At 51.7% G+C, this 27926-nt stretch overlaps 2 protein-coding genes across 2 annotated transcripts; one reads left to right on the forward strand and one right to left on the reverse strand.

Annotated features, from left to right (window-relative positions):
* Positions 1-1165: 1165 nt before the first annotated feature.
* Positions 1166-12018, reverse strand: CTSA (cathepsin A). The gene is made up of 14 exons (XM_081917035.1): positions 11819-12018; positions 11154-11268; positions 9493-9543; positions 9026-9112; positions 8785-8940; positions 7490-7581; positions 6927-7011; positions 6682-6773; positions 6335-6413; positions 5362-5510; positions 5162-5237; positions 4928-5017; positions 2152-2256; positions 1166-1729 (listed from the first exon to the last, which is right to left on the reverse strand). The coding sequence occupies exons 1-14, from the start codon at positions 12001-12003 to the stop codon at positions 1646-1648; spliced, it is 1446 nt and encodes a 481-aa protein (XP_081773161.1). The 5' UTR covers positions 12004-12018; the 3' UTR covers positions 1166-1645.
* An 8785-nt stretch (positions 12019-20803) lies between these two features.
* On the forward strand, positions 20804-27378 carry NEURL2 (neuralized E3 ubiquitin protein ligase 2). The gene is made up of 2 exons (XM_081914526.1): positions 20804-21525; positions 26440-27378. The coding sequence occupies exons 1-2, from the start codon at positions 20838-20840 to the stop codon at positions 26553-26555; spliced, it is 804 nt and encodes a 267-aa protein (XP_081770652.1). The 5' UTR covers positions 20804-20837; the 3' UTR covers positions 26556-27378.
* Positions 27379-27926: the final 548 nt, after the last annotated feature.

Here is a 27926-nt window from a genome sequence, read left to right on the forward strand (position 1 = left end):
CTGCTGAGGGCCTTGTGCCAAGGGGCAGCGTCTGGCAGGAAGGCGCCAGGCCTCCAGGGGGGCTTTGCCACAGAGCAGGCACTCTGGCCCAAACAGCGTGGCTGAATTCCCCTCTTTGGAAAGGCAAAGCCACGGAGATGGATAGCCCTTATTATTTCCATATGTGGGTTGATATGCAGGGGAGAAAAATCAGCCCAGAGTGGAAGGGCAAGCAGTGCCCCCCTCCATGCCCACAGGCCTGGAACAACTGCTACCCACTTGGCACCTGCGCAGCCCAGCGCATCACCTGCATCCGCACCATCACTTCCTTCTTTATGCTGTTACTATGGCCTTAGACATCTAGCGGAAGACTTTTGATGTTGACTAAAAAATGAAGCTGTTTCGTTTCTGAGCTTCAACATTTGGTGAATGACCCCAAAATGTGTTGAGATGACAAAGCCAGAAGGCAGGCAGATTCACTGCATTGGATTCAGGATGCCAGGCATTTTCCAGTGCCTGTAGACAGGTGAGATTGGGAGACACAGGTAGCTGGTGCAAATGCTCCGCCCCCCCACCAGGTAAAAGACACACCTGCAGCCACCTCTGCAGAGATGCATGCTTGAGCATGTCAGCCCCACCCGAGGCAGCTCTTGGAAGGCAAAGTTCGGGAGCCGGAGCTCAGGGGAAATGGGCCCAACCTACAAAAGCCATCCCATAATGAGCCTCGGCTGAGTCATCACCTCCTCCAGCATCTAGAAATGGCCAAGGAGCAAGAAGGGAAGGGAGAGAAAGCAGGCAAATGCACTTCCTCCTGTTGCGTATTCGACTAAGGCCATTTAAAAACAGCATTGCCACAGAGGCCTGTAGGAAACCCACAAAGCAGGATCCGGCCGCAAGAGAAATCTCCCTTCCTTTGGTTTCGAGCAAGCGCTATTCGGAAGCATTGCTGGCTGAAGCTGTGGGGAAGGGGCTTGGCTATCATTGCTGGCAGCCGTCAATCACTCTCCCCTCCAGGTTCTGCCATTTGGAGCAGGGAAGAGAAGGGCAGGCAGAGTCCTCTAGCCCCCACCCCTCCTCCCAAAACGCAGAGGATAGCAAGAGGGGGAGGAAAGAGGGAGGGAAGCCGCAGAGCCAGGTGAGCAGCCCCCCCCCCCAGGTTCCTCCAGAGACAGACACAGAACTCCAGTCCCCTTAGAAAAATAAGTTTTAATCGACGTGGGTGCAGCCCAGGAGTGGCTTTTCTTTCACCAGTGATTCAGATCCCTTCGTCAAGACTGACCGAGAACTAAGGCTGAGAGAGGTGGTCCCGTTAGGGGTGCAAGGGGGCAGAGGGGGGCAGGTCTCACCCTGCTCCCCAAAGGCAGTGCAAAATCCCCACAGGCAGTGCTGGGGAGGGAGGGGGGCTGCCCCAGGAGGAGAGGAGGAAGAGGGGGCCCCGGCGGACCCCACCCCAACCCCCAGAGCAGCCTGGAAGCCCAGGAGAGCGGCCGGAAGGCAGAGGGTCGGGAGAGTCCTTGTGCCTCCCCAGCGCCTGGCAACGGGGGCAAGCGGCCCTGCGGGAGGTCCCAGCTGCCACCTTGGCACAGGAGGTGCGGGCGGAAGGGCCCGCCGAGCACGGAGGACGCAGTTCCCCTCGGAGGCGGAAGAGGGCGCCACGAGGCGAGGGCTAGAAGGGCTGCCCCGTGATGAAGCGCTGGAACATGTTGAAGGCGGGTCTTGGGCGGTCCGAAGGCACCATGTGACCTGCGCCCTGTGGGTCAGAGATGGGAGAACATGGCAGGGTTATAATAATAAATAATAATAATAATAATAATAAATGTTTATTTATACCCAGCCAAGACCAGGCTCAGGGCAGCTAACACCCAACATAAAAACAATTGATTGAAATTCAGCTTTAAAAAACAAGATTAACATTAAAATATTAAAATGCAGCCTCGTTTCAGTGGAAACTCAATCAAAAACTTTTTTGGGGATGAAAATGTCAAGTCTTTGCCAAAGCTAACTATTGAGTGGGCCTACATGGGCCAGGAAAAAGCCAGGGAAGTCCCCAAATAGGAGTTCCATCACAGAAGCAGAAAGGAAAGAGGGGGTTAGGGGTGGCCGAGGGTCTCCAGGGGGCAGAAATGATGCCCTGGCCGGGAGTCCAGCCACAGACCCACCTGGACCACTTACCTTGACGGTGAGGAAAGAGATGTTGGTGTACTCCTTCACGAAGCCCCCAATCTGGTCCTGCCCGTTCTCATCGGTGTAGATCCAGGGCCGCCGGGCCACTTGCACCTGCCAAGCAGAGACCCTGTTCTTAGAACCAGAAGGGACCCTCAGGGACCATCTAGTCCAACCCCCTGCAAGGCAGGAATCGCACCTCAGGAATCCCTGGCGGATGCCCACCCAACCTCTGCTTTAATAAATAATTTTTTATTTATACCCTGTCCTTCCCGGTTCAGAAAACCAGGCTCAGGGTGGCTAACAACAAAGTTAAAACACTTAATTCATGCAACAAAAAAACAGCATAAAATACCATATAAAACGTGAACAACAATAAATTCAGAATTAAAAATCAACTTATGGGGAAAATCCATCCAATAAACATTAGATGATCACTAGGGCCAGCTGGCTAAATTAGTCCTATTTGGGTCAGCGAGGAGACCGGGGGAGAATTAGACGTGGGATCCCAGAGCAGGCAATCTTCATAAAAAGGGGAGAGGGAGGAAAGGAAGGGGAATAAAAGATCAGGCTGAATTCAAATTAAAGGCCAGGTGGAATAGCTCTTTCTTACAGGCCCTGCGGAAGGAGGTTAAATTCTGCAGGGCCCTGGTCTCCTGGGACAGAGCAGTCCACCAGGTCGGAGCCATCACTGAGAAGGCCCTGGCCCTGGTGGAGGATAGTCTGACTTCCTTAGGGCCCGGGACCTCTAAACTGTGGTTGTTCATGGACCTTAAGGTCCTCCAAGGAAGAAGAGTCTGCTCTTACTGTCTTAGGCAAAAAGCTGGCTGGGGGTTAGGAGAGGTTCTTGCCAGCTTCCTGGTGGCGCTGAGGTTAAATTAAAACCAGCCGGCTTCCTCAAAACATGCAAGGAGGGGCTCACTTCTCCCATGTGGGAAAGCAGAACCGAAAGAGAAAACGTGGAACAGAAAGCAAGTGCAAAGCCTCTCGCCCCTCCGTCCCTGGAAGCAGACTGGGCCCGAAGCAACATTTGAATGTTTGGGTTAACAGGAGGAAAGAGGAATGAAGAATTCCCCTCACAAATATGGAAGATGGCAGCCCCCAGCTTTCCAAGTTCTTCCATTCCGGGTTTCCCAATTAGGGTCTGTAAGACCTTGAGGAGAGCCTGCCGGATCAGACCAGTGGGGCCCCACCCAGTCCAGCACCCTGTTCTAGCTGTGGGACATAGGTGCCAACTATAGGGGGCCCAGGCACCCACAGCGCAGGGTGGGAGTCAGGTTGGAGGTCTTGCAAGGCCTCGGAGATCGCGCCCAAGGTCCTGCCAGGCACCGTGAAGTCATGACGTCACATTATGGCACAGGTGCCATTGGGCACCCATAACCTGGGGCCCAAGTTGGTGCCCCTACTGTGGGAAACCAGCAAAAGCAGGATCCGAGCGCAAGAGCCCCTCTTCCCTCCTGTGGTTTCCAGCATCGGCCTGGAGGCGGTTGGAGGTTGGATGGCGGCTAACGGATTGAGGTTGAATCCTGACAAGACAGAAGTACTGTTTTGGGGGGACAGGAGGCGGGCAGGTGTGGAGGACTCCCTGGTCCTGAATGGGGTAACTGTGCCCCTGAAGGACCAGGTGCGCAGCCTGGGAGTCATTTTGGACTCACAGCTGTCCATGGAGGCACAGGTAAATTCTGTGTCCAGGGCAGCTGTGTACCAACTCCACCTGGTATGCAGGCTGAGACCCTACCTGTCCACGCACTGTCTCGCCAGAGTGGTACATGCTCTGGTTATCTCCCGCTTGGACTACTGCCATGCGCTCTACGTGGGGCTACCTTTGAAGGTGACCTGGAAACTGCAATTAATCCAGAACGCGGCAGCTAGACTGGTGACTGGGAGCGGCCGCTGAGACCACATAACACCGGTCCTGAGAGATCTGCATTGGTTCCCAGTACGTTTGCGAACACAATTCAAAGTGTTGGTGCTGACCTTGAAAGCCCTAAACGGCCCAGTAGACCTGAAGGAGCATCTCCACCCCCATCATCAAGCCCGGACACTGAGATCTAGCTCTGAGGGCCTTCTGGTGGTTCCCTCACTGCGAGAAGCCAAGTTACAGGGAAACAGGCAGAGGGTCTTCTCGGTAGTGGCGCCCGCCCTGTGGAACACCCTCCCTTCAGATGTGAAGGAAATAAGCAGCTATCTTATCTTTAAAAGACGTCTGAAGGCAGCCCTGTTTCGGGAAGTTTTTAATATTTAACAATGTATTGTTTTTAACACTCGATTGGGAGCTGCCCAGAGTGGCTGGGGAAAATCAGCCAGATGGGCGGGGTATAAATAAATAAATGATGATGATATCTAATCCTTGTTTAAAACCATCCAGGGTGGTGTTCTGTGGCAGTGAGTTCCACAGTGTGACAAGGCACTGTGTGAAAGACATTGTGGTTCACTGCAGAAGCGGCTGAGGCATTTGCCAGGATGCACACACCAGACTCAGCCTCAGTCCAGCCCAGTCTCCAGGGAGCAGTAGCCAGACGTCGCCCCCCCCCCACCTCCAGAAGGATGGGGAGTTCACACCAAGGGAACTCCAGCCCTGCAAACTGGCTCCCTCCTTTTCAAAGGTTCTGGATGCCTAGTTTCCAGCAGAACCTGCAGCTGAAGGGGAGGAAGCGCCCAGGACCTTCGGAAGTCCTTCTGTCCATCAGTGGCCCTGGAGGAAAGGGGTCTGGCTGAAAGGCACAGGGGACCGTGGGGGGCGCCCTCCTCCATGCATCCCCCCACGGCTCCTGGCTCAACCCACCTTCTGGCGCAAGGAGTCCACGAACCACTCGTCCCCCAGAAAGTTGCAGGCCATGTCTACGTCGCCGTTGTAGATCAGGATGCGGTATTTCTGCAGGAAGGCCAGTCTGGAGTTAGTCGAGCCCCCTGGTGCCCTCTGGGGCAGCCCCCCCATGTCTCCCCCACCCCCAAGTCCTGAGGAGGGGTCCCAAGGGCCTAGCAGTCCCACGGGGGCTCCCTCCCTCCACGGACTCACCATGGTGCCAAGCAGTTTCAGGTACTGGTCGTTCATCGTCATGTAGATGCGCTTGTAACCACGGCTGACGGGGAAGCTGGAGGGGGGGGGCAAGGAGCGTTAGGAGGAGTGGGATGAAGCTGCACAGTCCCAGGCCAGGTCAAGGCCTCCTCCCCTCCAGAGGCCACCTTTGTGTCGTCCCCCCACCTGTCCTCTCTCACCTGCACATCTGCCATTCCGGGGCGTTGTCCTTAACGTGCAAGGCCTTGCGCACCTGGGGGTCGTTCATGTAGGTGGTGGGGGACGAGGTGTTGATGCAGGGGGGGTCCAGGCGAGCCTTGTTGCTTGCGACCGGCAAGGTGAGCAGGAACTGGGGGGGGGGGGGGTGAACATATTTCAAAGTAAGTATGCTGAAGGTGCCAGCAGCTGCTCTGGTTGCTAGAAGCAGCCCTTTGACCCTCCCTGCCAAGACGGCACAAGTCTTTCCGTGCCCAGGTTTGCTAGGCCACTGGAGGAAGAGACGGCTGAGGGAGGGGGGTGGGCGATTTTTTGGTGGTGATGGATACAGGTGTCCTCTCACAAGGCACCCCCCCCCCAAGTTCTCTCTCTTCTGGGTCTGCCCAAGTGGAAAGCATTGGGCTAGGCCTGTTGCCCCCTCTGCCTCTACAATAGTAATAATAATAATAAATTTTATTTATACCCCGCCCTCCCCAGCCAAGACCGGGCTCAGGATGGCTAACACCAAATATAAAAACAATTGATTAGAATACAGCTTTAAAAACAAGATTAAAACACAACATTAAAACATTAAAATGCAGCCTCATTTCAGTGGAACTCAATCAAAAACTTTTTTGGGGATGAAAACGTCAAATCTTCACCAAGGCCAACTATCCAGACTGGTCCTACGTGGGCCAGAAAAAGCCAGGGAAGTCCCCAGATAGGAGTTCCATTACAGAAGGGAAAAGGGAAAAAGAAAGAGGGGGAGGGCATTAAGTTGATTCCAAGCCAAAGGCCAGGCAGAACAACTCTGAAATCAGATCCCGCAGGGCCCTGGTCTCATGAGACAGAGCGTTCCAAGAGGCCGGGGCCAGTGTTGAAAAGGCCCTGCCTCTGGTTGAGGCGAGAGAGCCTGATGCCAAGCAGAACTGGAGACTGAATCATGCCCCCCCCCAACCTCTAGAGAGCTGCTCTCACCTCCCTCCAAGAGGAACGAAGCGGCTGCCGAATGAAGTTGTTGCCCAGGTCGTAGCTGACCAGCATCCCATCATTGTACCTGGAAGCCAAAGAAGGGTCCCGCTTAGTGTCACCTCACTGGAGAGCCAGAAGGGTTCCCCAAGGGTCATCCAGCCCAACCCGCTGCCACACAGGGACCACAGCTGAAGAATCCCGGAGCTTCAGCTCTTGCCTGATGTTCTGGCACCTTCTGACCCTCTCACCCACCCAGGGCAGGGCAGCGGGCGCTGAAGTTGTGCGTGGCTTATAAGGCAGTCGTCCCCCCCACCATCTCACTGGGGAGGGAACCTGCCAGCAGCCGAGCCTACCTGTAGCTTCCAGGCACTCCGCCAGCACACGGGGCATACAGGTTGTAGATGTTGAGGCCGGACTCGTCCACAATACGGATCACCTCTGCCATCTGCAACGAGACGCAGGGAAATGCAAGGATCCAGCCAGGAGGAAATGGAGAGAGAGAAAGAGAGGGCCCAGCCCCACTCCTCTGCCCAGGCAGTGCCCCACAAGTGGGTTTGGGGGCAGGGGGAGACGCCCTGGCCAGCCGCCCTCCACTCACCCCAAGAGTGCAGTTCAGGTTCTTGTTGTCGTGGAAGTTGCACTTCCCGCCAGAGCAACACGAGGCCTGCAAGTCCGACCAGAGCCTGCAGGAAGAGGCAGAGCCAGAACCATCATCACACCAAAGCCCTGGGCTTTGCCACGGCCCCCCCCCAGCCAAAGCAGACCCCCGTTTCTCCCCTTCCACTCCCTCCCCACTGCCCATCTTCTCCATCAAAGAACTTAATTCTATCAATTTTTGACAATGCAGAAACATAAACTGCTGTCCTTCCGGCATCACATATTTGCACCGCGCATTCGCCATGACTAAAACGTTCCAAGTGTGCTCTTGTCTCTGCATTTAGGAACTTAATTGCTGAGCTAGCCTCTCTGAAGATCTGTTTGTGCAGAGGCAATGGGAAATTGCTTCCACATTCCCCGATGTAAGAAACACGAGGGAAGTCCCTTTTGCAACCTTTGCGTGGCAAACAAGTCTTTCTGATAAGGCCCAATTGAACAGTAATCCAGACCGCCATCTTCTGCCCCTAAGGACGCAGCCCCCACCCCAAGCCGGCAGATTCTCACCTGCTCCCCAAGAGGCCGTGGTAGTAGGCGAAGTAAACCAGCGAGTTGTCGTTGGTCTCGTAGGAGGAGAGCCCGTTGCCCACTGCGATTCCCTGGAAAACACAGGCACAGCCCCATCAGCGAGGAAGACCCCTTGGCACCCGAGCGAGAAGGGGCTGCCCTCACAAGATGCGGCATGTTTCTCTGACATTTGGAAAGCTGAGCTCTCCTATAGTCTGCTGCCGTGGAAAACGTGCAGATGTATATTCACCAAGAGAGAGCTTATAGCGTTAAAACCACAGAATCATAGCGCTGGAAGGGAGCCGAGGGTCATCTAGTCCAACCCTCTGGAAAATTTCCCCCCCAACTCTGTTTATGACCCTCCAGAGCAGGAGAGTCCGCTGTCTTCCCAGGGAGTCCGTTCCACTGCCCAACAACTCTTCCCATCAGAAAGTTCTTCAAGCTTGCTCCCTGGGCTGTTGTGAAAGGAGCCGCAAGGTCTTAGGAAGACGCGAGTGAAGTAGTTTCTGGCCCTGACGCTTCTTGCTCTGAGCCTGGGATCTCCTTCTTGCCTGCCCAACCAGGCTGTTGCTTAGCTACCTGATGGCAACTCTGCCTTCTTTGTGACTTAATTTCCACAGGCATGTCAAGGCGAGAAAATGCCTCTGCAATTTACAGGCCGGCCGCCTCCAATTTTTTTGTGGCTTCCCCAGCGGCTGATGAGGCTCTGACCCAGCAAAAGCTGCCTTAAACATCACAACCGTTGCCGTGAAGTGAACCACCCAGAGATTCCACTGGGTGCCCTCAAATCCCAGCGGTCTGAGAGTCAAACCTTTGTGCGCTTCTCTCCGTCCTCGTCCCCAAAGCTAAAGCAGCTTCTAGAATCAAAATCACGGGACTGCAGGGTTGGAAGGGACCCCCCAAGGTCATCCAGCCCACCCCCCCGGCGATGCAGGGATCTCAGCTCAAGCATCCCTGACAGATGGCCCTCCAAGCTCTGCTTAAAACCTCCCAGGAAGGCGAGGCCGCCACATTGCGAGGGAGTCCTTTCTTGTTCCTCTGGAAGGAGCTGCCAGCTGAGACTGGTTCCTCTGGAGCTCCTGGGACAGATGAAGCAGGCGGCCTCTGAGGAGCCTCGGCACGCGGCTGCCACCCACGACTCTTTCAAGCGCGGGCTCAGCGCCAGGATTTTGAAATCCTCCAGAGCAGGTGAGTGGCAGCCGCCTCCTTTGTCAAGCGGAGGTTGCAGAGGCCCCGATCCCCAGCCCAGGTTCCTCCTCCTCCTCCTCCCTCTAGAGGACCCCGCAGACACACACCTTCAAGTTAAGGCTGGGGTCCTGCATGACCCACTGCGCCAGCGTGGGGATGTAGATGCCGCCGTAGCTCTCCCCGGTCAGGAAGAGGTCCTTGCTGCTGTATTCCGGGTAGAGGCGCAAGAACTCCTTCAAGGCCAGGTAGTTCACGCGAGCCACCTGCCGGGGGGAGGGGCAAAGTGAGCGCACGGCGGGTGAAGGAACGGGAGCCCCCAGGGCCCCCCTCCCAGTCCACCCTACACACCTCGGTGTCGTTGGTCCGGTAGTCTTGGCTATCGGAGTAGGAGTAGCCCACCCCAACGGGGGACTCCAAGTAGAGGATGTGGGCCAGCTGAAAGAGACGGGGACAGCAAGTCACTTTTCACCCACCGGGGGCGACATGCACCTGGTGCCCTCAAGCGCTTGGTTTCATTCATTTCACTGCACCTTTTTCCTCCTAGGAGCTCAAGGCAGCCTCCACGATTCTCCCCCTCCTCGTTTTATTCCCACAACAACCCTGTGAGGCAGGCACTGACTGGTCACAGCCAATGGAACCCTGGTCTGCCAGATCCTGTTCCGACACTCCAGCCACCACGCCAGACTGGCTCTCTAGCTGCCCAGAGACAGGCAACGGGATCCTTTGCTGCAACTGCCCTTTCAGAAAGAGCCAGGAATTCCAGCAAGCATTTCTTAGGGACCCCCTTGACGGATGGGGGAGGAAGGAGGCCTCACCTTGTTCCAGGCATAGTTGTTGTATCCCAGAGTGGATCCATCAGGCTGAATCTGCCAAGGGAGGGAGAAGGGGCTGTTATTGCGACACAAGGCAAGGGGATTCCCTTCTCCTGCGACCCAAATCGCAGCAGATCCTTATTTCAAGGCTCTGTGCGGAGCAGGCCTGGGCACGTCAGGAGGCAACCGGCCTCACGGTGAGAAAGTTCACACATTCAGGTTTCGAATCTGAGTCACCACCTGGTGCATCATCCCAATTAACTTCCAATTGGAATTATTTATTTTGCAAAGGGAGCTGACAGGCCATTATTTGCGATGAGTGATACTGGAAAACATTTGCACTTCCAGGCTCTCAAGAGATTATAATCGTCACAAGCCAAGCGCAGGCGGGCGGCTGATCTCATAAACGCTGATTGAGTTCTCATCACCCACGGCTGGCCTGCACCTTCCCACCCCGAAAGCGCCACAGCTTGTGGAACAAGGAACCGCTAGGCCAGCCTCAAAGATGCAGCCAGGGCCACAAACCTGGACATCTTTACAAGAAGGTTAGACAAATTCTTAAGAGGCGAATAAGGCTAGCAATGGCTACTAGTCAAGAGAGATATACGGAATCTCCCCTGTGTGTTTCAAATGAGCCTGCCTTGGATCTGGACCGTTTAAACACATTTATTACCCCACTCTGTAGAATTCAATCCGCTACATTTTAGCTGTACAATCACTAAAACATTCAGGAACCAAACTGCTTTTTCTGTGCGGCCTGAGCAGGAACAGTCACCATTCAGAGAAAGAGGTCGGAATAGGCCAATATTTGGGTGGGCTGTCTCTGGATCAAGCGACTTTTCTTTTTTTGGTTCTCAAAGTTCTTAACCCGGCTCAAGACTGTCCTCTGAACTAGCCGGATGTTTAACTGAGAATCACAAGTCAGTCCATCGTTTGAAAAACGAGACTTTAGAGCCACCTTGGCCCCAAATGGCAACTAGACATTCCATTGGGACGACGGCAACCTTGGTTTAAGGAGCCATTTGGGGACACCTTATATATATATATATCTGAATTTCTAACCCCGTCAGGGGCAACAGGCCTCTGCAAACCAGATGCTGGAGGCTGTGTTGCACTGTGGCCCTGCCTGCGGGCTTCTCAGGGGGGGCCCGGTTGGCCCCTGGGAAGACAGGGTGCTGGGCTGTGGGGCCCCTTTGGCCTGATCCAGCTGAACTCTTCTAAATTATTGCTATGGAGAAAGATGTTAATCGACCAAGTAAATTTTATGTGAAAATAGTTTTGGAAAACTGCTGCAATGATTTATAGGGAAACTCAGCCAGGGGGATTCGAGGAAGGCACACAACAATGTTAACAAAAGTGGAATTATTATAGGCAGGATGTTTTCTTTCTATTTGTTTGTTATAAATTTGGATAGCTAATAATTTTTTTTTTAATTAAATTATTACCATCAACTGTCCATATGCTGCTGTTCTCCCCCCCCCCAAAAAAGGAACTCAAGGCAGCAATCACACCTCCAAAACCAATTGCAACAGAGATGCAGATTTCCATGCCTGGCTCTCTCCCACCTTGGCATGGCAAGTGCCCAGAGCTTCCCCATTTGCTCCAGGGAAAAGGGATCTCCTGGCCCACCAGATCCCGCCCCCCCATCAGTCCTGGATACTGACCGTGAAGGGCCCATGCTCTGTCAGGAGGCCAGCGATGGAGCTGCAGCCGGGCCCGCCGTTCAGCCAGAGCACCAGGGGCTTGTCTGCGGCGCCGTTGCCCTGCGCCTCCACGAACCTGCAAGGGAGGCGGAAGGAGGTGAGCAGCCCCAGGCATGGCTGTCAACCTCCCCTTTTTTTGCGGGAAATCCCCTGCTATCCTGGATTGTTAGATACAGTGGGACCTCTGGTTATGTACTTAATTCGTTCCGGAGGTCCGTTCTTAACCTGAAACTGTTCTTAACCTGAAGCACCACTTTAGCTAATGGGGCCTCCTGCTGCTGCTGTGCCCCCGGAGCACAATTTCTGTTCTCATCCTGAAGCAAAGTTCTTAACCTGAAGCACTATTTCTGGGCTAGTGGAGTCTGTAACCCGAAGCGTCTGTAACCTGAAGCGTCTGTAACCTGAGGTACCGCTGTATCCCGTAGACTGTCCCTGGGACAGGTGAGGCTGCGGATCCCTTATTTTTGAGTCTGCTGATCCCTTATTTTGGTGGCTGCGGATCCCTTATTTTTGAAGCTGCGGATCCCTTAATTTTGAGTCTGCGGATCCCTTCTTTTCAAATCTGAAAGCTGACTGCTCTGTCCCCGTGGGACCCAGGTGCAAGCCCCCCTCCCCGCCACACCTACCAGTAGTGCAGGTGCTTGTCGCTCTCGGCGTCCAGGTAGCCCGAGTAGTGCTTGAAGGCGGGCTGCTTGGCCAGGCCCGGCAGGTAGGTGACCTCGTGCCCGGCGGGCGCCGCTTGGGCAGCGCAGCAGAACAGGAGAAGCAGCAGCAGCGGCGGCGGAGAGGCAGCAGCGAGGAGAGGCGGCATCTGCAAGCAGAGAGAGATGAGAGCGCGCCCGGGACCCCGCAAGGACCTCTGCCAGCGGGACCCCTCGAGGGCATCCAGCCTGACCCGCCCGCCCGCCCGCCCGCCCGCCTCCCTCCCTCCCGGGCGCGCCCCCGCTTGCCTTGGCTCGACGCGGCGGCTCGACTGGGCAGCGCGCGCGTGACCCGCGCTCATATGGCCCGGGCGGGTCACCTGACGACACGGAAGAGAGGGGCGGGGCCCCGGGGACGGGCGGCCAATCGGAGCCGCGCAGCGCCCCCCCCCCCGCCGTCGCGGGGCCGTATTCACCGTAAGCGACGCGCCCTCGCTACCGTAATCTCCTGCGCGGAGCAGCGCGCGCCAGAAACAGAAAAAGAAGAATAATGATTATTATTTACAAAATTATTATTATTCTTATTAGCTACATCGCCGACCTCCTGACAGAGCAAGGGCCCTTCACGGTCAGTATTATTTTTATTATATTATTGCTTATTATATTATATTATTATATTATTTATTACTTATTATTACTTATTATTATTTATATTATAATAAATTATATTATTATTCATTATGTATTGCTTATTATTTATTATTTATTATTTGTTTATTATTATTAGTGCTTTTTTCTAGGGGGATGCAAGGGGACGCATACCCCTAAACATTTTCTAAATCTTTGTACTTTTGTCCATTTACTGTATTTATTTATTTATTTATTTATACTTTATTTACAACATAGTCCACAACAACTCATACAGACAATCAAACAGACCCACCCACCACCACCATTTCATTCTCAAATCAAACTCCTATCCCCTTACAGAAAGAAAACATAAGCTAAAATTAAAGACTTCCTTTATCCTGTCAATGGCCTCCTGTTTCTTTTATTTGGGATTATTAGAATTTTTCCTAATTATGACTTTAAAAACTGCAGTCTCCTGTATTCCCCCCATCCCATTTGAACTATAAAATGATGATTTCTAGACTCAAAATGAGAGCATCCCTAAATATTTATATATTTCTTAAGAAAAAAGCACTATTATTATTATTATTTCTTCAACTTATACGCCACCCTATAGAGGTCTCAGGGCAATCACAACATATTAAATCAAACCGAAAGCAGTAACCCCGTGTTGGCCAAACTTGGGTGCACATGCCCATCATCTGAATGGCAATGCCCATCAACTTGGGGTGGGGCTCAAATATTTTACTGGGGGCCCTGAAGGGACCTCAGCCCCTCGGAGTTGGCTCCTATGGTCGATGGAGTCCGACTCGGCCAAAGGCAGCTTCCTGCATGTTCCTAATATGCTGGGATAGCAGGGTGAGCAACATAGGGGGGGGGCTGTTGCCCTCCTTCCTCCGGGGGGGGGGGGGAGAGGCATCTGGGTGGCTCCTATGAGTTGCAGGCTATGGGACCTGCTATAGGGCCACTTGTCTGATGCAGCAGAACCCTTACTTGTGTAGCTTGTTTCCTTTTTAGTAATATATATGGAACAACTGATTGGTTCAAAATTGGGAAAGGAGTACGACAAGGCTGTATATTGTCTCCCTACTTATTTAACATATGCAGAATTCATCATGCGAAAGGCTGGACTGGGTGAATCCCTAGCCGGAATTAAGATCACTGGAAGAAATATCAACAACCTCAAATATGCAGATGACACAACCTTGATGGCAGAAAGTGAGGAGGAATTAAAGAACCTTTTAATGAGGGTGAAAGAGGAGAGCGCAAAATATGGTCTGAAGCTCAGCATCAAAAAAACTAAGATCATGGCCACTGGTCCCATCACCTCCTCGCAAATAGAAGGGGAAGAAATGGAGGCAGTGAGAGATTTTACTTTCTTGGGCTCCATTATCACTGCAGATGGTGAAAGAAGTCACGAAATTAAAAGATGCCTGCTCCTTGGGAGAAAAGCAATGACAAACCTAGACAGCATCTTAAAAAGCAGAGACATCACCTTGCCAACAAAGATCCGTATAGTAAAAGCTATGGTTTTCCCAGTAGTGATGTATGGAAGTGAGAGCTGGACCCTAAAGAAGGCTGATCGCCAAAGAATGGATGCTTTTAAATTCTGGTGCTGGAGGAGACTCTTGAGAGTCCCATGGACTGCAAGAAGATCAAACCTCTCCATTCTGAAGGAAATCAGCCCTGAGTGCTCCCTGGAAGGCCAGATCCTGAAGTTGAGGCTCTAAGACTTTGGCCACCTCATGAGAAGAGAAGACCCCCTGGGAAAGACCCTGATGTTGGGAAAGATAGAGGGCACAAGAAGAAGGGGACGACAAAGGATGAGATGGTTGGATAGTGTCTTCAAAGCTACAAACATGAGTCTGACCAAGCTGCGGGAGGCAGTGGAAGACAGGAGGGCCTGGCGTGCTCTGGTCCAAGGGGTAACGGAGAGGCAGACATGACTAAACGACTAAACAACAGCAACATTTTTAAAACTGAGCCCCAGTTCCAGAGTTGGAGGCATTCATTCATAAATAAAACGAAACCGTGTTAACTGTGAACATTCTGATGTTTGTAATGTCTCAACAAATGAAACTGATTTGTAAAAATGTCACACGGGGGGGGGGAGGGAAATACGAGAGAGAGAAATTGCACACACTTTCGTAAACCAAGAACATCTTTAATAAAAAATAAAAAAATACCACTTACACAGAGTGGAGGGTCCAAAGCTAACCAGAATTCTGTTAAGATATCCCTTGTCTAACATTTTGGAGAGACTGAGTTTTGAAATGTAAGACAATTTTCCTCTGCCAGAAGATTTGAATGTTCCAATAAAGAATTGATTTGCTTTTAAAAAAAAAAACATTCTGATTTTTAGTGGGGAGTGTCCTCTTCTCAGGAGCCTCCAAATAACGCTGGGAGTACTTTATTTTTATTATCACTTATTGAATTTATATACCGCCCCGTACCTGGAGGTCTCAGGGTGGTTCAGTGGACGAAATCAAAATATATAATCAAAATGAAAACAAACCAATAACCCCCCCAAAAAAACCCATATTTTAAAAAGGCATAGGATGTCGATCAAATCAACCAAAGGCCTGGTTAAAGAGGAACGTTTTTGCCTGGCGCCTAAAGGTGTACAATGCAGGCACCAGGCAAACTTCCTTGGGGAGAGCTTTCTTTAGTCCAGACACATCCAACTCCCAAGAGACTGCGATCTGCTCCCAGTATAAAAAAAACCTGGCAGGGATCTATCCATTGTCATTGGAGGGAGGAAGGTGGGTGGATTACCTAGAGTTCCAGAGCTGTTGAGCTTTTTTGGGGGTAGGATAGCCCAGAGTTCTTCAGCTTTTATTGGTTAACTTTTGGTAAACTTTATTTAATCCCACAATCAGTAAGGGTCCTGCGATCTACCAGGATCAGCTGGGGATCTACTGGGAGATCGCGATCTGAAGTGAAGGACATGAGGCAGGAGCTGTGCACAAGCAAGCTGCCAGCTAGCTCCGCTGAGGCTCTTTTTATTAGCACGATATGCAAAATCAGTCAGATACATTCTGGGGGTGGTACAAAGTTATTTTGGCACCTGTTTCCACCGCATCATTTTCCCCTTGAACAATGTATAACGAAGGAGGCAAAGGTCACAGACAGGGCATGGCAGACCCCTAAGAAAGCCAAAGGTTAGATAGAGGTCATGATGTTCAGAAGTGTGCTCCACACCCAGCAGTAATCTACTGGTTCCTTCAGCAATCTACTGGTTGGACATGCCTGAACAGAATGGCTGAGGATTCAAGAAAATGGCCAGTTGGAGACCTTCCTTGGGGAGCCCGCCAGCCATCTCAACTGACTTCAGCTGTCTGAGAGCAGGTGGAAGGAAGGAAGGTTTTTAGGGAAGGACGTTTGTGGCTGAAACCCCAAGTGTGACGTCAGTTTCCCCGTTGGGTCACAAGCAGCTGATCCCTGTTGTGCAAGCTTCGCAAGATGCAAATGTCGCCATTTCAGGGAGCCTCTTCTCCGCCCACACAAGAAGCACCTGCTGTTCTTTGAAGAGTTACTTCCTCCTCTGGGCACAGAACTCAAATCACGAGATTCCCCAGTGAGGGACACGGGATCGTGATGGGGAGACTGGCCAGGCCAGTTGCCTCAGGCCATCTGCTGAAAGGATACTCTTCCTTGCAGAAGATCATCACCATCATGACTAAGCCTGTCAGTTTATCGGGTTCCACAGCACTCTTTGCCCCCCAACTCTGAGGGAGAGTGGCTCGTGAACTGCTTTCCAGGTGCCTGATGCGCCAGAGAATTGATGTAAGAACTGGAGAGCATCAGAAGCACAGCTGTCAACCGTCCCTTATATGGTGGGAAAGTCCCTTATCCCAGCGCCGTGTCCCGCTGCTGTCCCTTATTGATGGATGTCCCTTAAATTATGTCCCTTAAATTTCAAAGGAAGCAGCTCCTCTCCCTCCCTCCCTGCCGGCCAGGGAGAAGGGAGGCTCCAACTGTGTTGCTTGGATGCGTTGCTCACCCAATAAGGAGTCTAAGAACGACTGGGGGGTGGAGCTTGCCTGCCTTGTGCCGATCAAATCGGCCGCCTTGCCTGGGGACTCGCCTTTGCTCAGCGCTTCCCAGCAGAGAGGTGCCGGTGGTTTTCCTTGCTGCATCCCCTTTGCCAGGTTGCTGCGCTGTGGGAACCACCACTTGAGGCTTCGTTTGGCTGCTGGCTGGGCTTTCTGCCTTTGTCTCCGAGGAGCTCAGAAGTTGAACATACCTGTGCCCGGAAAATCCCCTATTTTGGTGCTAAAGAAGGATAGAACATTCTTTATGTATGCTACAACAGCAGCAAGAATACTCATTGCAAAGTATTGGAAGACACAAGATCTACCCACCTTGGAAGAATGGCAGATGAAGGTGATAGACTACATGGAACTGGCAGAAATGACTGGCAGAATCCGAGACCAGGGAAGAGAGACGGCGGAAGAAGATTGGAAGAAATTTAAGGACTATCTTAGGAAATATTGCAAAATTAATGAATGCTAGAATGATGTTGGTTTAGAAATTAAGTGGTTTTCAGCTGTAATGATTAAGTAAAAAGAAAAGAAAGGATAAAAAAGAATTAAATGGAAATTAAGGGAGAGGATTTGTTGAATTAATAATGAAATTGGAATACAGAAAGGGGAGGTATGAGGAGGTCGGGGAAGTAAGTTATAAGAAAATAAGGGAACAAAACCTTATTTGTTTTTAAATTGTTTTTAGTTTTGTATTTTGTCTTTTTTATATATGTTATTTTTCTGTGTTTGTGTGTTGTTTTTGCTATTGTTCTTTTTTCTTTATTTTTGTATATATATTTTTTAAAAAACTTCAATAAATATCTTTTTTTTAAAAAATCCCCTATTTTGGCTGCTGATCCCTTATTTTCGAGGCTGCTGCTCCCTTATTTTCAAATCTGTAAGTTGACAGCTATGATCAGAAGAGACTGCTGGATCAGGCCAGGTGCCCATCCAGTCTAGCACCCTCTTCTCGCAGGGACCGGCCAGATGTCTATTGTCGGAAGCCCGCGAGCAGGATCCAAGCGCCAGAGCAAAAGGAAAAGAAGTTTTTGAGCTATTTTAAAGGAAATACGCCAGAATCTGGCCAGACACTGTTTCTGGTGGCTGAATCCCAGAAATAATAATAATAATAATTTATTATTTGTAGCCCGCCCATCTGGCTGGGTCTCCCCAGCCACTCTGGGCGGCTTCCAACAAAGATGAAAGATACACTAATGTAGGGGGAAGTCCTTTTGTGGGGCAACTCTTCCTCAAGGGTCATCTAGTCCAACCCCCTGCAATGCCAGAACCACAGGGAAAGCATCCCTGGCAGATGGCCACCCAACCCCTGCTTAAAAATCAGGGACCCCCACCTCTTGTTCAACTGGTAGTCTCCAAAGAACCCCCCCAATTCTTTCCTACTACTTGAAACAGGTGCCCCTCCCCACCTGTATTTGTGCATCAGAGGATTCCTGAGTGCAGAACATGAGCTTTGATTGTCCCTATTGAAATTCATTTTCTTCATTTTAGTCTTCCTTCCCTCCTCCCTCCTCTGAGCTCTTCAGGCAGCATGATAAGCCGGGCTTTGGCAAGGGAGGAGGATCCCTTGCAAGCCAGACTCTTGTGAAACCACTCAAACTCAGGACACAAGGGAGAAATGTGCTAGGAGGAAGGCACACTTGGCAAATCTACAGCCTGATCAGCTCCTGTCCGGAAACCAATGTCCCCACTGTGGAAGGACGTGTGGATCCAGAATTGGCCTCCACAGTCACTTACGGACTCACTGTTAAAACCATGTTCATGGAAGACAATCTTACTCGGCTATGAGGGACCGCCAAAGAAGAATGTGTGTCCTGCTAAATCTCTCCACTCCTGCAACAGCTGCTGGCTGCTGCTGTTATACGATACGATAATCGTTATTGTCATTGTCCCATACAGAACAACGAAATTGAAAAAAACCTACACAAGACATTCAAAACCCAACAAGCCTGCTATCCCAGCTATCCCAACCTGGTTAGCCCCCTAAAAACTCTGATACCCCATTTTAAAATACAATATACTCTCACAGAAACTCCTTACACTGCGTTTAAAACCAAAATTGCATTTGGATAGAAACTGTTTCTCAGGACCCTGGACCTTCTTCCAGAAGGCAGAAGCTGAAAGAGATCATTTCCGGGGTGCGCACTATCCTGCACTATCTCTGCAGCTTTCTTATGGCAACGGGCAGCATAGATTTGATCCAAGGTGGGAAGAGGGCACCTAATTATTCTCTCCGCAGTCTTTACAACCCTGGACAGCATTGTTTTTTCCCTGGCCGTGCAGCTCCCAAACCACATGCACAGACCATAATACACTCTCCTCAGTGCAATGGTAAAATGCCATCAACAGGTCCTTTGTTTAGTTCATTCATGAGCAACTTCCTGGGATGCACCTCTGGGCGATGTGGCAATTGCTGCGTCACCGGCTGGCTGCCCGGCCTGCCCCAAGGCAACCTCATCGCGCCTGGCAAGTTCCTGGGCAGTGCAAAGTACTTCATGGAGAGCTGGAAGGGAGCCAAAGGCTCATCGAGTCCAACCCCGGGCAGCGCAGGAATCACAGCTCATCACGCTGGCAGCTTTTTTCACGCACAATAATTTTTCTGAGCCTCTCTTGCTTGTGTCTCCTCACAACCAAACAGTGTATTAGGAAGAAGACTTTGGAGTCCCCCGGTTGGATCAGTCCCAAAGTTCTGCCTGTGCTTCCATGAAGCCCACAAACGGCCATAAAGGCAACAAGCTCACCCCGTGGTTGCTTCCAAGCAAGCGGATCCGCTGATAGACTGCCCCTGAACATGGATGTTCTGCCATGGCTAGCTGCTGTGACATCCGCAGAGTTTTCTGGATCAGGCCAATGAGGGCCCATCTAGCCCAACATCCTGCTCTCACAGGGGCCAAGCAGATGCCCAAAGGGAAACCCACATGCAGGATCCGAGCACAAGAGCCTTCTCTCCTTCTGCTGTTTCCTGCAGTTGGTATTCAAAAGCCTTGCTGCCTCTGGCCAGGAGCCATGGAGAGCCTCTCCTTCAGGAGTTTAGCCAGTCCTCTTTTAAAGCCACTAAGGTTGGTGGCCGTCACTGGCACCTGCAAGAGGGAGTTCCATATTTAAGGAGGAGCTGCTCCTGAAACTTCAGCTGGTGGTTAGTTTCCGGGCCCAATTCAAAGTGCTGCTCTTGACCTATAAAGCCTTAAACAGCTCAGGATATGATCCTTCCCAGACCCTGAGATCATCCTCCGAGGCCCTTCCTTGTGTGTCTCCTTCACGAGAGGTCCAGGGGGTGGAAAGATGAGAAAGGGCCTTTTCTGTGGTGGCTGCCTGCTTGTGCAATGCTCTCCCCAGGGAGTCCCGCCTGGCGCCTTCGTTACATCTCTTTAGGTGCCAGGCAGAAACATTCCTCTTTTCTCAGGCCTTAGGCTGGTTAAACTATCTATAGCTTTTAAAGGAGGGAGCAGGGGGTTGTTTCTGTTTGTTATTGTAGTACACATTTCTGTGTTTTTATACTGTCAACCGCCCTGGGATCCTCGGATGAAGGGCGGTATACAAATCTAACAAATTCATTAAATAAATAAAATCTGCTCCATGTTGATCCTCCTCTACCATCATTAATTTGTCTGTCCCCCTTCATCCCATCTAAGCTAGTGCCCATTACCTCCTTCAATTTATTAATTTGATTTAACCTCCTTCCTTCAGGCCTGTAAGACAGAGCTCCTGGCCTTTAATTTGAATTCAGCCTGATCTTTTATTTCCCTTCTCTTCCCTCCCCCTCCCCATTTTTTGAGACCCCACAGCTAATTCTCCCCTGGTCTCCTCGCTGGCCCAAGTAGGACTAATTCAGCCAGCTAGCCCTGGGGATTATCTAATGCTTATTAGATGGATTTCCCCTAAATTGATTTCTGAACTTTGAATTTTATTGTTATTCATGTTTTTATACTGTATTTTATGCTGCTTTTACAATTAGGTGTGTCAAATTTGTTGTGAGCCCGGTTTTTGAACTGGGAAGGGCAGGGTATAAATTAAAAATTATTATTATTATTACCACACCTCATGGCATTGCCCTCCATCAAATAATTATACACTGGGTGAAGCAAGCTGGCATTGCCCACACCCAAAAGCAGCACATTGCCCTCCGTTGTGCCACCCTGATGCCCAGGGCTTCCATTTTGTCGCAGGCCAGGCTGCCCTTTCCGTGCAACTCACAGGGCATTAGGACCTGACTGGCTCCTACCAGCCCACACCGTTCCCTATTTGGAGACCTTGTGTGTCCGGCAACAGCAGCTGCCCTGACTCGGAGCCCCCTTAAAATAGCCTCAGTCCTGCCCGCGAGAAGCCCAGGGATGAGTGCTGCAGGCCACCCGCCCACCCGCTTCCACCGAATCCATGGGGCCAATGTCTGCGTCGACCCTTCGGGCACCCAGGCCACCCGCGTGGAGAGCTTTGCCAACGGTGTCTGCTTCAGCCGGGAGCCCCTGGCGCCCGGGCAGATCTTCCTGGTGGAGATCGAGGAGAAGGAGCTGGGCTGGTGCGGCCACCTGCGGGTGGGGCTGACCGCCCATGACCCTCACAGCCTGGAGACGGTGCCCGAGTACTCCCTGCCAGACCTGGTCAACCTGGGCGACAGCTGGGTCTTCGCCATCACCCGCAACCACAACCGGGTCGCCCCAGACGCTGCCGGGGAAGAGGCCTCCGCCCGGGTGAGGGGCTTCCTCTCTGACCCCTACTTGCTCATCGAGAAGGTCAGGATCCCTCGGGACAAGCTGGTGGGCCGCAGCAGGCCAGGCCGCTACAGCCACCTCCTGGATGACCTGTACAGGACCAACGTGCTCCCTGCCACGGCCCGGAGGAGCAGGATCGGGGTGCTGTTCGCCCCGCAGCCGGACGGGACAGCCGACATGCACATTGTCATCAACGGCGAGGACATGGGTCCCAGCGCCAGGGGTCTCCCGGGCTCCCGGCCCCTTTACGCCGTGGTCGACATCTTCGCTTCCACCAAGAGCGTCCGCCTCATCCAGGTGGAATACGGATGTAGGTATTCCCAGCTCCCAAACTGGCATGGCCCCCGGACCATGGGGCAAAGGGCCGTAGCTCAAAGGTGGAGCAGCCTCATGGCAGCCTCTCCCGGTGGGGCTGGGAGAGACGGCTCCTGCCTGGAACCCTGGAGGGGCATTGCTGCCAGCCAGTGTAGGCCGTACTAAGCTAGATAGACCAATGGCCAGACTGCACGATGCAGCTTGCTAGGAAGATCAGAGCTGGTGGCTGGCATTGTCACAGGAAGGGAGACTTTCTGGAGGTTTGGATCCTGATGGCCCCAAGGCAACAGCTGGGTGGGCTAGTGGGGTGAAGGGGAGAGGGAGAGAGAAGGAGGCCAAGTCCAGAAGCAGGCAGCTGGCTGCTGGGTCGTCTTAGGAAGGGTGGGGGGCGATGGACAGGGAAAGTGAGCCTTGCCCCAAAGGGGTCTGCAGCTGATATAAGAAGGCAGGAGGAGAGGGAGGTTTAACACTGTCCATACAAATAAGGCACTTTGAAGAGAGGCTGGCAGGAGAATCCTGGAATTGTGGACTTGGGAGGGGTCCCAAGGGGTCTCTGGTCCCACCCCCTGCCATGCAGGAATCATAGCAGTTTGGTCTAGCATAGTGGCAGGAATGAGATGGAGCAATAACTCTGGATGTTCCAGGTGCGATTCTTGTCACTGGGAGACCTAAGCCCCTGCTCCCTCAGTCCGCACTAGGGGAATGATACTGATTCAATTTCTAAAGCTAGTGTAAGTACAGTGGTACCTCGGGTTACAAACGCTTCAGGTTACAGACTCCGCTAACCCACAAATAGTACCTTAGGTTAAGAACTTTGCTTCAGAATGAGAACAGAAATTGTGCGGCGGCAGCGGGAGGTCCCATCGCTTGGGAGCAGAGAGACCAGGAGGCAGCGGAGCTATAGAGGCACGGATCCAGGAGGGAGCCTGACAAAGAGGATCGCAGAATCCCAGGGTGAGGAGGGACCCCAAAGGGTCATCTAGCCCAGCCCCCTGCAAGGCTGGAAGCCAACAACTCTTGCCGCCAGAAAGATCTTCCTAAGGATTAGTCAGGCTCTCCTTTCTCGTAATCTGAATTCCGGGGCTAAAGGAGATCCAGGAGGTGTTTCTGCTCTGCATTATCTGTTGGCAAACAGAGCAGGGGTATAATTAGCAAGCATCCCGCGCTGGCCGCTCTCTTCAGTCCCATGTGTGCAAGGGATCTATTTTTAGGGAGGGTTTGTTTTCTCTGCCGCACTGGCAAATCCCTTGTCCCTGCCTTCATGGCCAGTGGTTCTCCTGCCTGGGCAAGGAGGAATGTGGTGGGCTGGGTGCGGGGTTCGGGGAGGCCATGGAATGCAACCACCCCATGGGGCTTGCTGTGGCTTAGCTGCATGTGGCATTCAGTAGTTAACCTACGGAACTCCCCGTCAGCATCGCCCTTGAGCCAGTGCCACCGACTGGACTCATCCACTTCAGCCCCAACTGGGCCAGGCGAACTGGGGTAGCACTTCCAGAGACCACCTTCTGCACAGGAACAGGTCAAAGTGCTGTGGACTCACAGCTTAGAGTTGTGAGCACCGGATTCACTTCCACAAGAAGACAGTCGTCACACAGCAGAGTAGAGCAGAGCATAAACGACTTCAAGAGGAGCTCTGTAGAATATGTTCTTTTATTCTATCCACAACTATAATACACAACTATATACAGAGCTAAATGAGGTCTAAAGGAAAATGCTGAACTGCACTGAGTGTCTGCAGCTGCTCTTAGCAGCAACCTTATCTATACACACGATCTCTCTCTAACACTCAGTCTCTCTCTATCTCTCTCTCTCTCTCTCTTTGATGTGAGACTGGAGCGGAATAAGTAGAGAGCAGAAACCGCCCCCTCCTCTCTGGAGAATCAGCAGAGAACATCAGCAGATTCTTGGATATGGGAGGGGTGAAATCTCCTCACTCCCTTCCACAGGAGGCAGCGATGGCCATCAACCTAATAATAATAATAAAATAATAATAATAAAATTTTATTTATATCCCGCCCTCCCCAGCTGAAGCTGGGCTCAGAGCAGCTAACAACAATAAAAGTAACACAGCATTCTAAAATCAATTAATTCTAAAATCAATTCATAATCAAATTCATGGCAACCATTGGGCTAGAGTTCTGTGAGAATTACCAAAGGAGGGGGTCAGACGATGCCCTGGCCAAAGGCCTGGCGGAACAGCTCTGTCTTGCAGGCCCTGCGGAAAGATGTCAAGTCCCGCAGGGCCCTAGTCTCTTATGGCAGAGCGTTCCACCAGATCGGGGCCACAGCTGAAAAAGCCCTGGCTCTGGTTAGGCCAGCCTAACCTCCCTGTGGCCTGGGACCTCCAAGATGTTTTGGTTTTCAAGGAGGATTGGTCCAATTCATAGAAGAAAATAAAGCTACTGGTGGCTACCAACCTCAGTGGCTCTGCTCTGCCTCCACAATGTCCTCGTGCCTGAATCCTGTTTTAGTGTTTCTCTGCTCAGCGACTGTGAGAACTGGATGCTGGGCCAGGCGGGCCATGGGCCTGATCCAGCACCCTCTTCCTATGGAGGCTTGTTGTGATAGCAGCACCTCCAGGCCCAGGGACAGTCTGTCTCTGAACACTAGATTATGGGGAACAACCCTTGGAGAACGCTTTGGCACTCGGGTCCTGCTTGTGGGCTTGGATCTTGTTGGCCTCTGTGAGGCTGGGATGCTGGACTGGAGGGGTCCCTGGCCTGATCCAGCAGGCTCTTCTGGTGTTAACAGACCATAATAACATGTTAAAAAGAGAGCGAGCCCTGCAGAGAGAGGCTGCGAAGGGCCAGGCACGAGGGCTCATTGTGCTGCAGAGAAAGGCTAGCTCCACTTCCTCCAGGTTTTGGCCATTCCATGCCCAACGCCAATTCCCGGAGGTCCTTGCCTGGCTTTGCCAGCTGTGCCCCATGACAGTGCAAAGAGAGATGAGCTGGGATGTGTGGCAATCCTCTTGCAATGCAAGACCTTCCTTGGCCAGAAAGGACCCTTTCCTTCTCTAGCTGACATTCACACAGAGAGGGTGCGAGACAAAAGGCACTTTCAGCGTCATGTGTGGGAGCAGTGGGAGGCTCCACAGATTTGCTGGATCCAGGGAATATAGAACCACAGAATCAGAGCTACAGAGTTGGAAGGGATCCCTCAGGGTCATCCAGACCAACCCCCAGCCATGCAGGAATCACACCTAACAAGCCCCTCCCCCAACCTCTGCTTAAAAACCTCCAGTGAAGGAGAGCAGCTTCCGAGTAACTTGGAGCGTTTCCTTTCCGCCTTTTAGGGTGGTCTTTAAAAGATATCTGGAGGTTACATTTCTTCTTGAAACGGGGAGGGGCATCCGTTTTGCAGTCAAAAAACTGAGTATGCCTTTCTGAGCATCAATTTTTCAAGTTAAATATCTGATGCCTCTTAGCAACAATGTTCTGCTGCAGCGCAGCTTCCTTCTTTTATTATTATTATTATTATTATTATTATTATTATTATTATTATTATTATTATTGTTATTATTATTATTATTAAATTTTATTAAATGTTACCCAAAAAAGGGAAAGGAAAAAAAGGAATAGAAACAATACCTAACCATACAGTAAAACATTCATCTACACAATTTTCCAGAATGCAGACTAGAAAAGAAGAAAGACAAAAGGTAAAAGAAAGAAACAAGAAAAAGAATGAAGGGGGGAAAGTACTTTTCATAATCAATTATTCCAAATTCATACTTCAAACATTACAATATATAAATCCTAGTTAAAATATTATAAAAGACTTCCACCGCATTCTTTCTCAAGGAGTTCCCCCAAAACATGCTGAGAACTGGGTCTAGTTCCGCAAAGGCCTTTTTTGTTTTGTCTCTGGGATGTCATGCTGTGAACAAACCTCCTTGGAGAGGTCTGCCAATTTCCTCTTTGGCTGGCATGCAAATTCCTCCCCCCTCTGCTTCCTGGTAACCTGGGAAAGGCATGCAAGAAGCAGTAAGCCCAAGGCAGGGTTGATGCCCCACCTCAGTTCAGCCTCCCCCCCACCTCTGGATGAGACCTGTCCAAACAAGGCGGCTTCTGTGGCTGCAAAGACCAATATGGGAGAGACATGTTTTGTTGCAGCTGGGGCAAAGGTAGGCATCCGGTTGTGCTGCTACAGCTGCGCCAGGGCGGTTTTTTCCTTTCCTTGCTTCTCCCAGTGGTCGTTCCTCCTCTGCTTCCTGCTATGAATGTCTGCCTCCAGGCACCGCGGTCATCTGCAAAGGATTCCCACACAATGGGGTTGATATTGCAAGCCTTCGTGTCACAATTGATACAGCAGACCTTATGGTAACCAAACCACAGAGTCTTGCATTGCCAGAGGACTCAGCTCACACCTCGAAAGCAGTCCAAGTGTATTAGCAGAGTGACAGGCCGCTTGGTGTTTTTCAGTCTTCAGGAGCCTTTAGGGCGTTGAAAGGGAGGCAGCGGCGTTGGCAAAACAAGCCCGATTGTTGTGTTAGGAACATGGAAGTTATGTCTGGAAGCACCGGGAGGTGAAGAGTGAGACGCTGCCTCTGACAGGGAGCCAAAGGGAGGTTTTCACCCAAGGTGTGAGCGCAGCTTGTCTTTGGCAAAGTGGGTGAGGTTCCCCATGCCAAAGTGGCGTGGTGCCACCCCACGGGCTGGCCCTCCATGAGCTTGTAAGTATCAAGCCTTCATCTTAACAAAAACATTCACAAGCCCAGGGCCGTCTTAACCATAAGCGCCAGGGGTGCAGGGCACCCGGGCGCGGGCTCTCAGGGGCGCCAGGCCAAGAGTCCGAGGCCCGAGAATTGGCGGCCGGGAAAGAGGCGCCACAAGGGGAATGGGTCCCAATCCTCATGCTGAGGTTGTCTCACTGCCAAGTCCCCTTCTTTCTCTTCTTTTCCTCCCAGTCCCCTCCCTGCAGACCCTCTGCCGGCTGGCCATCCAGAAGCACATTGTCCACCGGCTAGACATCGATGGGCTCGACCTCCCTCCGTCGCTGAAGAACTTCTGCAAATACGAGTGAAGTGACCAAGGCTTCTTCTTCGCCTGCATGAGTCGCCCGCCCAAGAGACTTGATGGAGGGTCCGCAAGAAGGAGCCGAGAGCAGTGAAGCCGCGCTTCATCCTTGCTCTGTCCCCAGAATGCCAGCCTTATGGGCCTCATTTCCAACGTAGCCACTGGGGAGCCACGTATATAGCGAAAGACTCACTGAAGGGGCAAGACCACCAGCAGCAGCCCTCCAAACAACAGCAGGACCCTGAAATAGCAGGAACAGTCCAAGGGAGGATTTGATTTTCAGACTGCAAGATGTAGCAATGAACTGGAACAACTGCCCCGTTTCTAGGTATACTGGGAACTACAGAATATGCTCTGACAGACAGCCAGATGCAAAGAGATTTTAAAAAAAATATCACTAAGGGAATCTGCTTACTCGGAACATGCCAAGAATGTTTCTGCAGGAAAAATTCAGCCTTGCACGAGTCTGGTAAGCAAGGAAGTGCCCTATTTTTCTCACTGATCCAGCTCTCAGAACAAAGGCATGCTTTCCCTCCGAGAAGGTGACTTAACTTCTACACATGTGTAAAGCTGAGGCGAGGGAGCAGCTCTACGCAAGCGTGTGAAGTTTGTAGGGCCACGGGCTCCACTTTTGTGGGTACCCCAGCGGCCCACTGTTGCTCTGACCTGACGTCACAGTGGTGCATTCATGGAGGAAATGCACTATGTAGACCTTTCTGTGACGTGAACTCCGGGGCCCAGAGGGTGTTGCTGCTATGGGGAAAGGGGGGCACACTAGGCTTCATGGAAGTCCTGCCAGTTCAATAAAAGCTGCCTTAGAACAGCAACAAGTCCTGGGAGTGTCCCTTTCCCGCAACCTCAGCTCCCTTTCCCTCCTGGTTATGCAGCAGCAGACTCCCAAGCAAGGGAGGCTCGGTTTTATTGCCCTGATACTGCAGTACATAAATGGCAATGAAACAATCAAGTGGGTGGAGAACGGCTGCAGTGTTTGGGACTTTTGCAGTGGTTCTCCACCTGTGGGTCCCCAGATGTTGTTAGACTACAACTCCCATCATCCCTGAGCTCTGGCCTTGCTAGCTAGGGGTGATGGGAGTTGTAGTTCAACAACATCTGGGGACCCACAGGTTGAGAAAGGCTGGCTTAGAGAAAACGCAGGGAAGAGGCATTGTGCATGCAGAAAAGGAGAGAAAAGGTTTTCCCCATGGCATCCCATGAAGACTCAGGGAAGGGAAAATAAGCAATTTCTTCACACAGCACATAACCCATGGAACTCGCTCCCACAGGAGGCAGCGTTGCTTGACTGCCAGCTGTTGGAAACCGCAAGAGGGGAAAATTGCTCTTGTGCTCGGATCCTGCTTCTGGGATTCCCATAATGGGC

Source organism: Podarcis melisellensis (assembly GCF_964234715.1).
Source record: "Podarcis melisellensis genome assembly, chromosome: 6".
Classification (NCBI taxonomy): Eukaryota; Metazoa; Chordata; class Lepidosauria; order Squamata; family Lacertidae; genus Podarcis; species Podarcis melisellensis.

Bases quoted from the DNA above. Each gene is read 5' to 3' on its own strand.
- CTSA (XM_081917035.1), bottom strand. From the start codon at position 12,003: ATGCCGCCTCTCCTCGCTGCTGCCTCTCCGCCGCCGCTGCTGCTGCTT. The intron at 6,774-6,926 runs GTGAGTGGAGGG...GTCTCGTTGCAG, and splicing joins ACCTGAACTGCACTCTTGGG to ATGGCAGAGGTGATCCGTAT. The intron at 5,511-6,334 runs GTGAGAGCAGCT...CCCCCCCCCCAG, and splicing joins TTCGTTCCTCTTGGAGGGAG to TTCCTGCTCACCTTGCCGGT.
- NEURL2 (XM_081914526.1), top strand. From the start codon at position 20,838: ATGAGTGCTGCAGGCCACCCGCCCACCCGCTTCCACCGAATCCATGGG. The intron at 21,526-26,439 runs GTAGGTATTCCC...TTTTCCTCCCAG, and splicing joins CATCCAGGTGGAATACGGAT to TCCCCTCCCTGCAGACCCTC.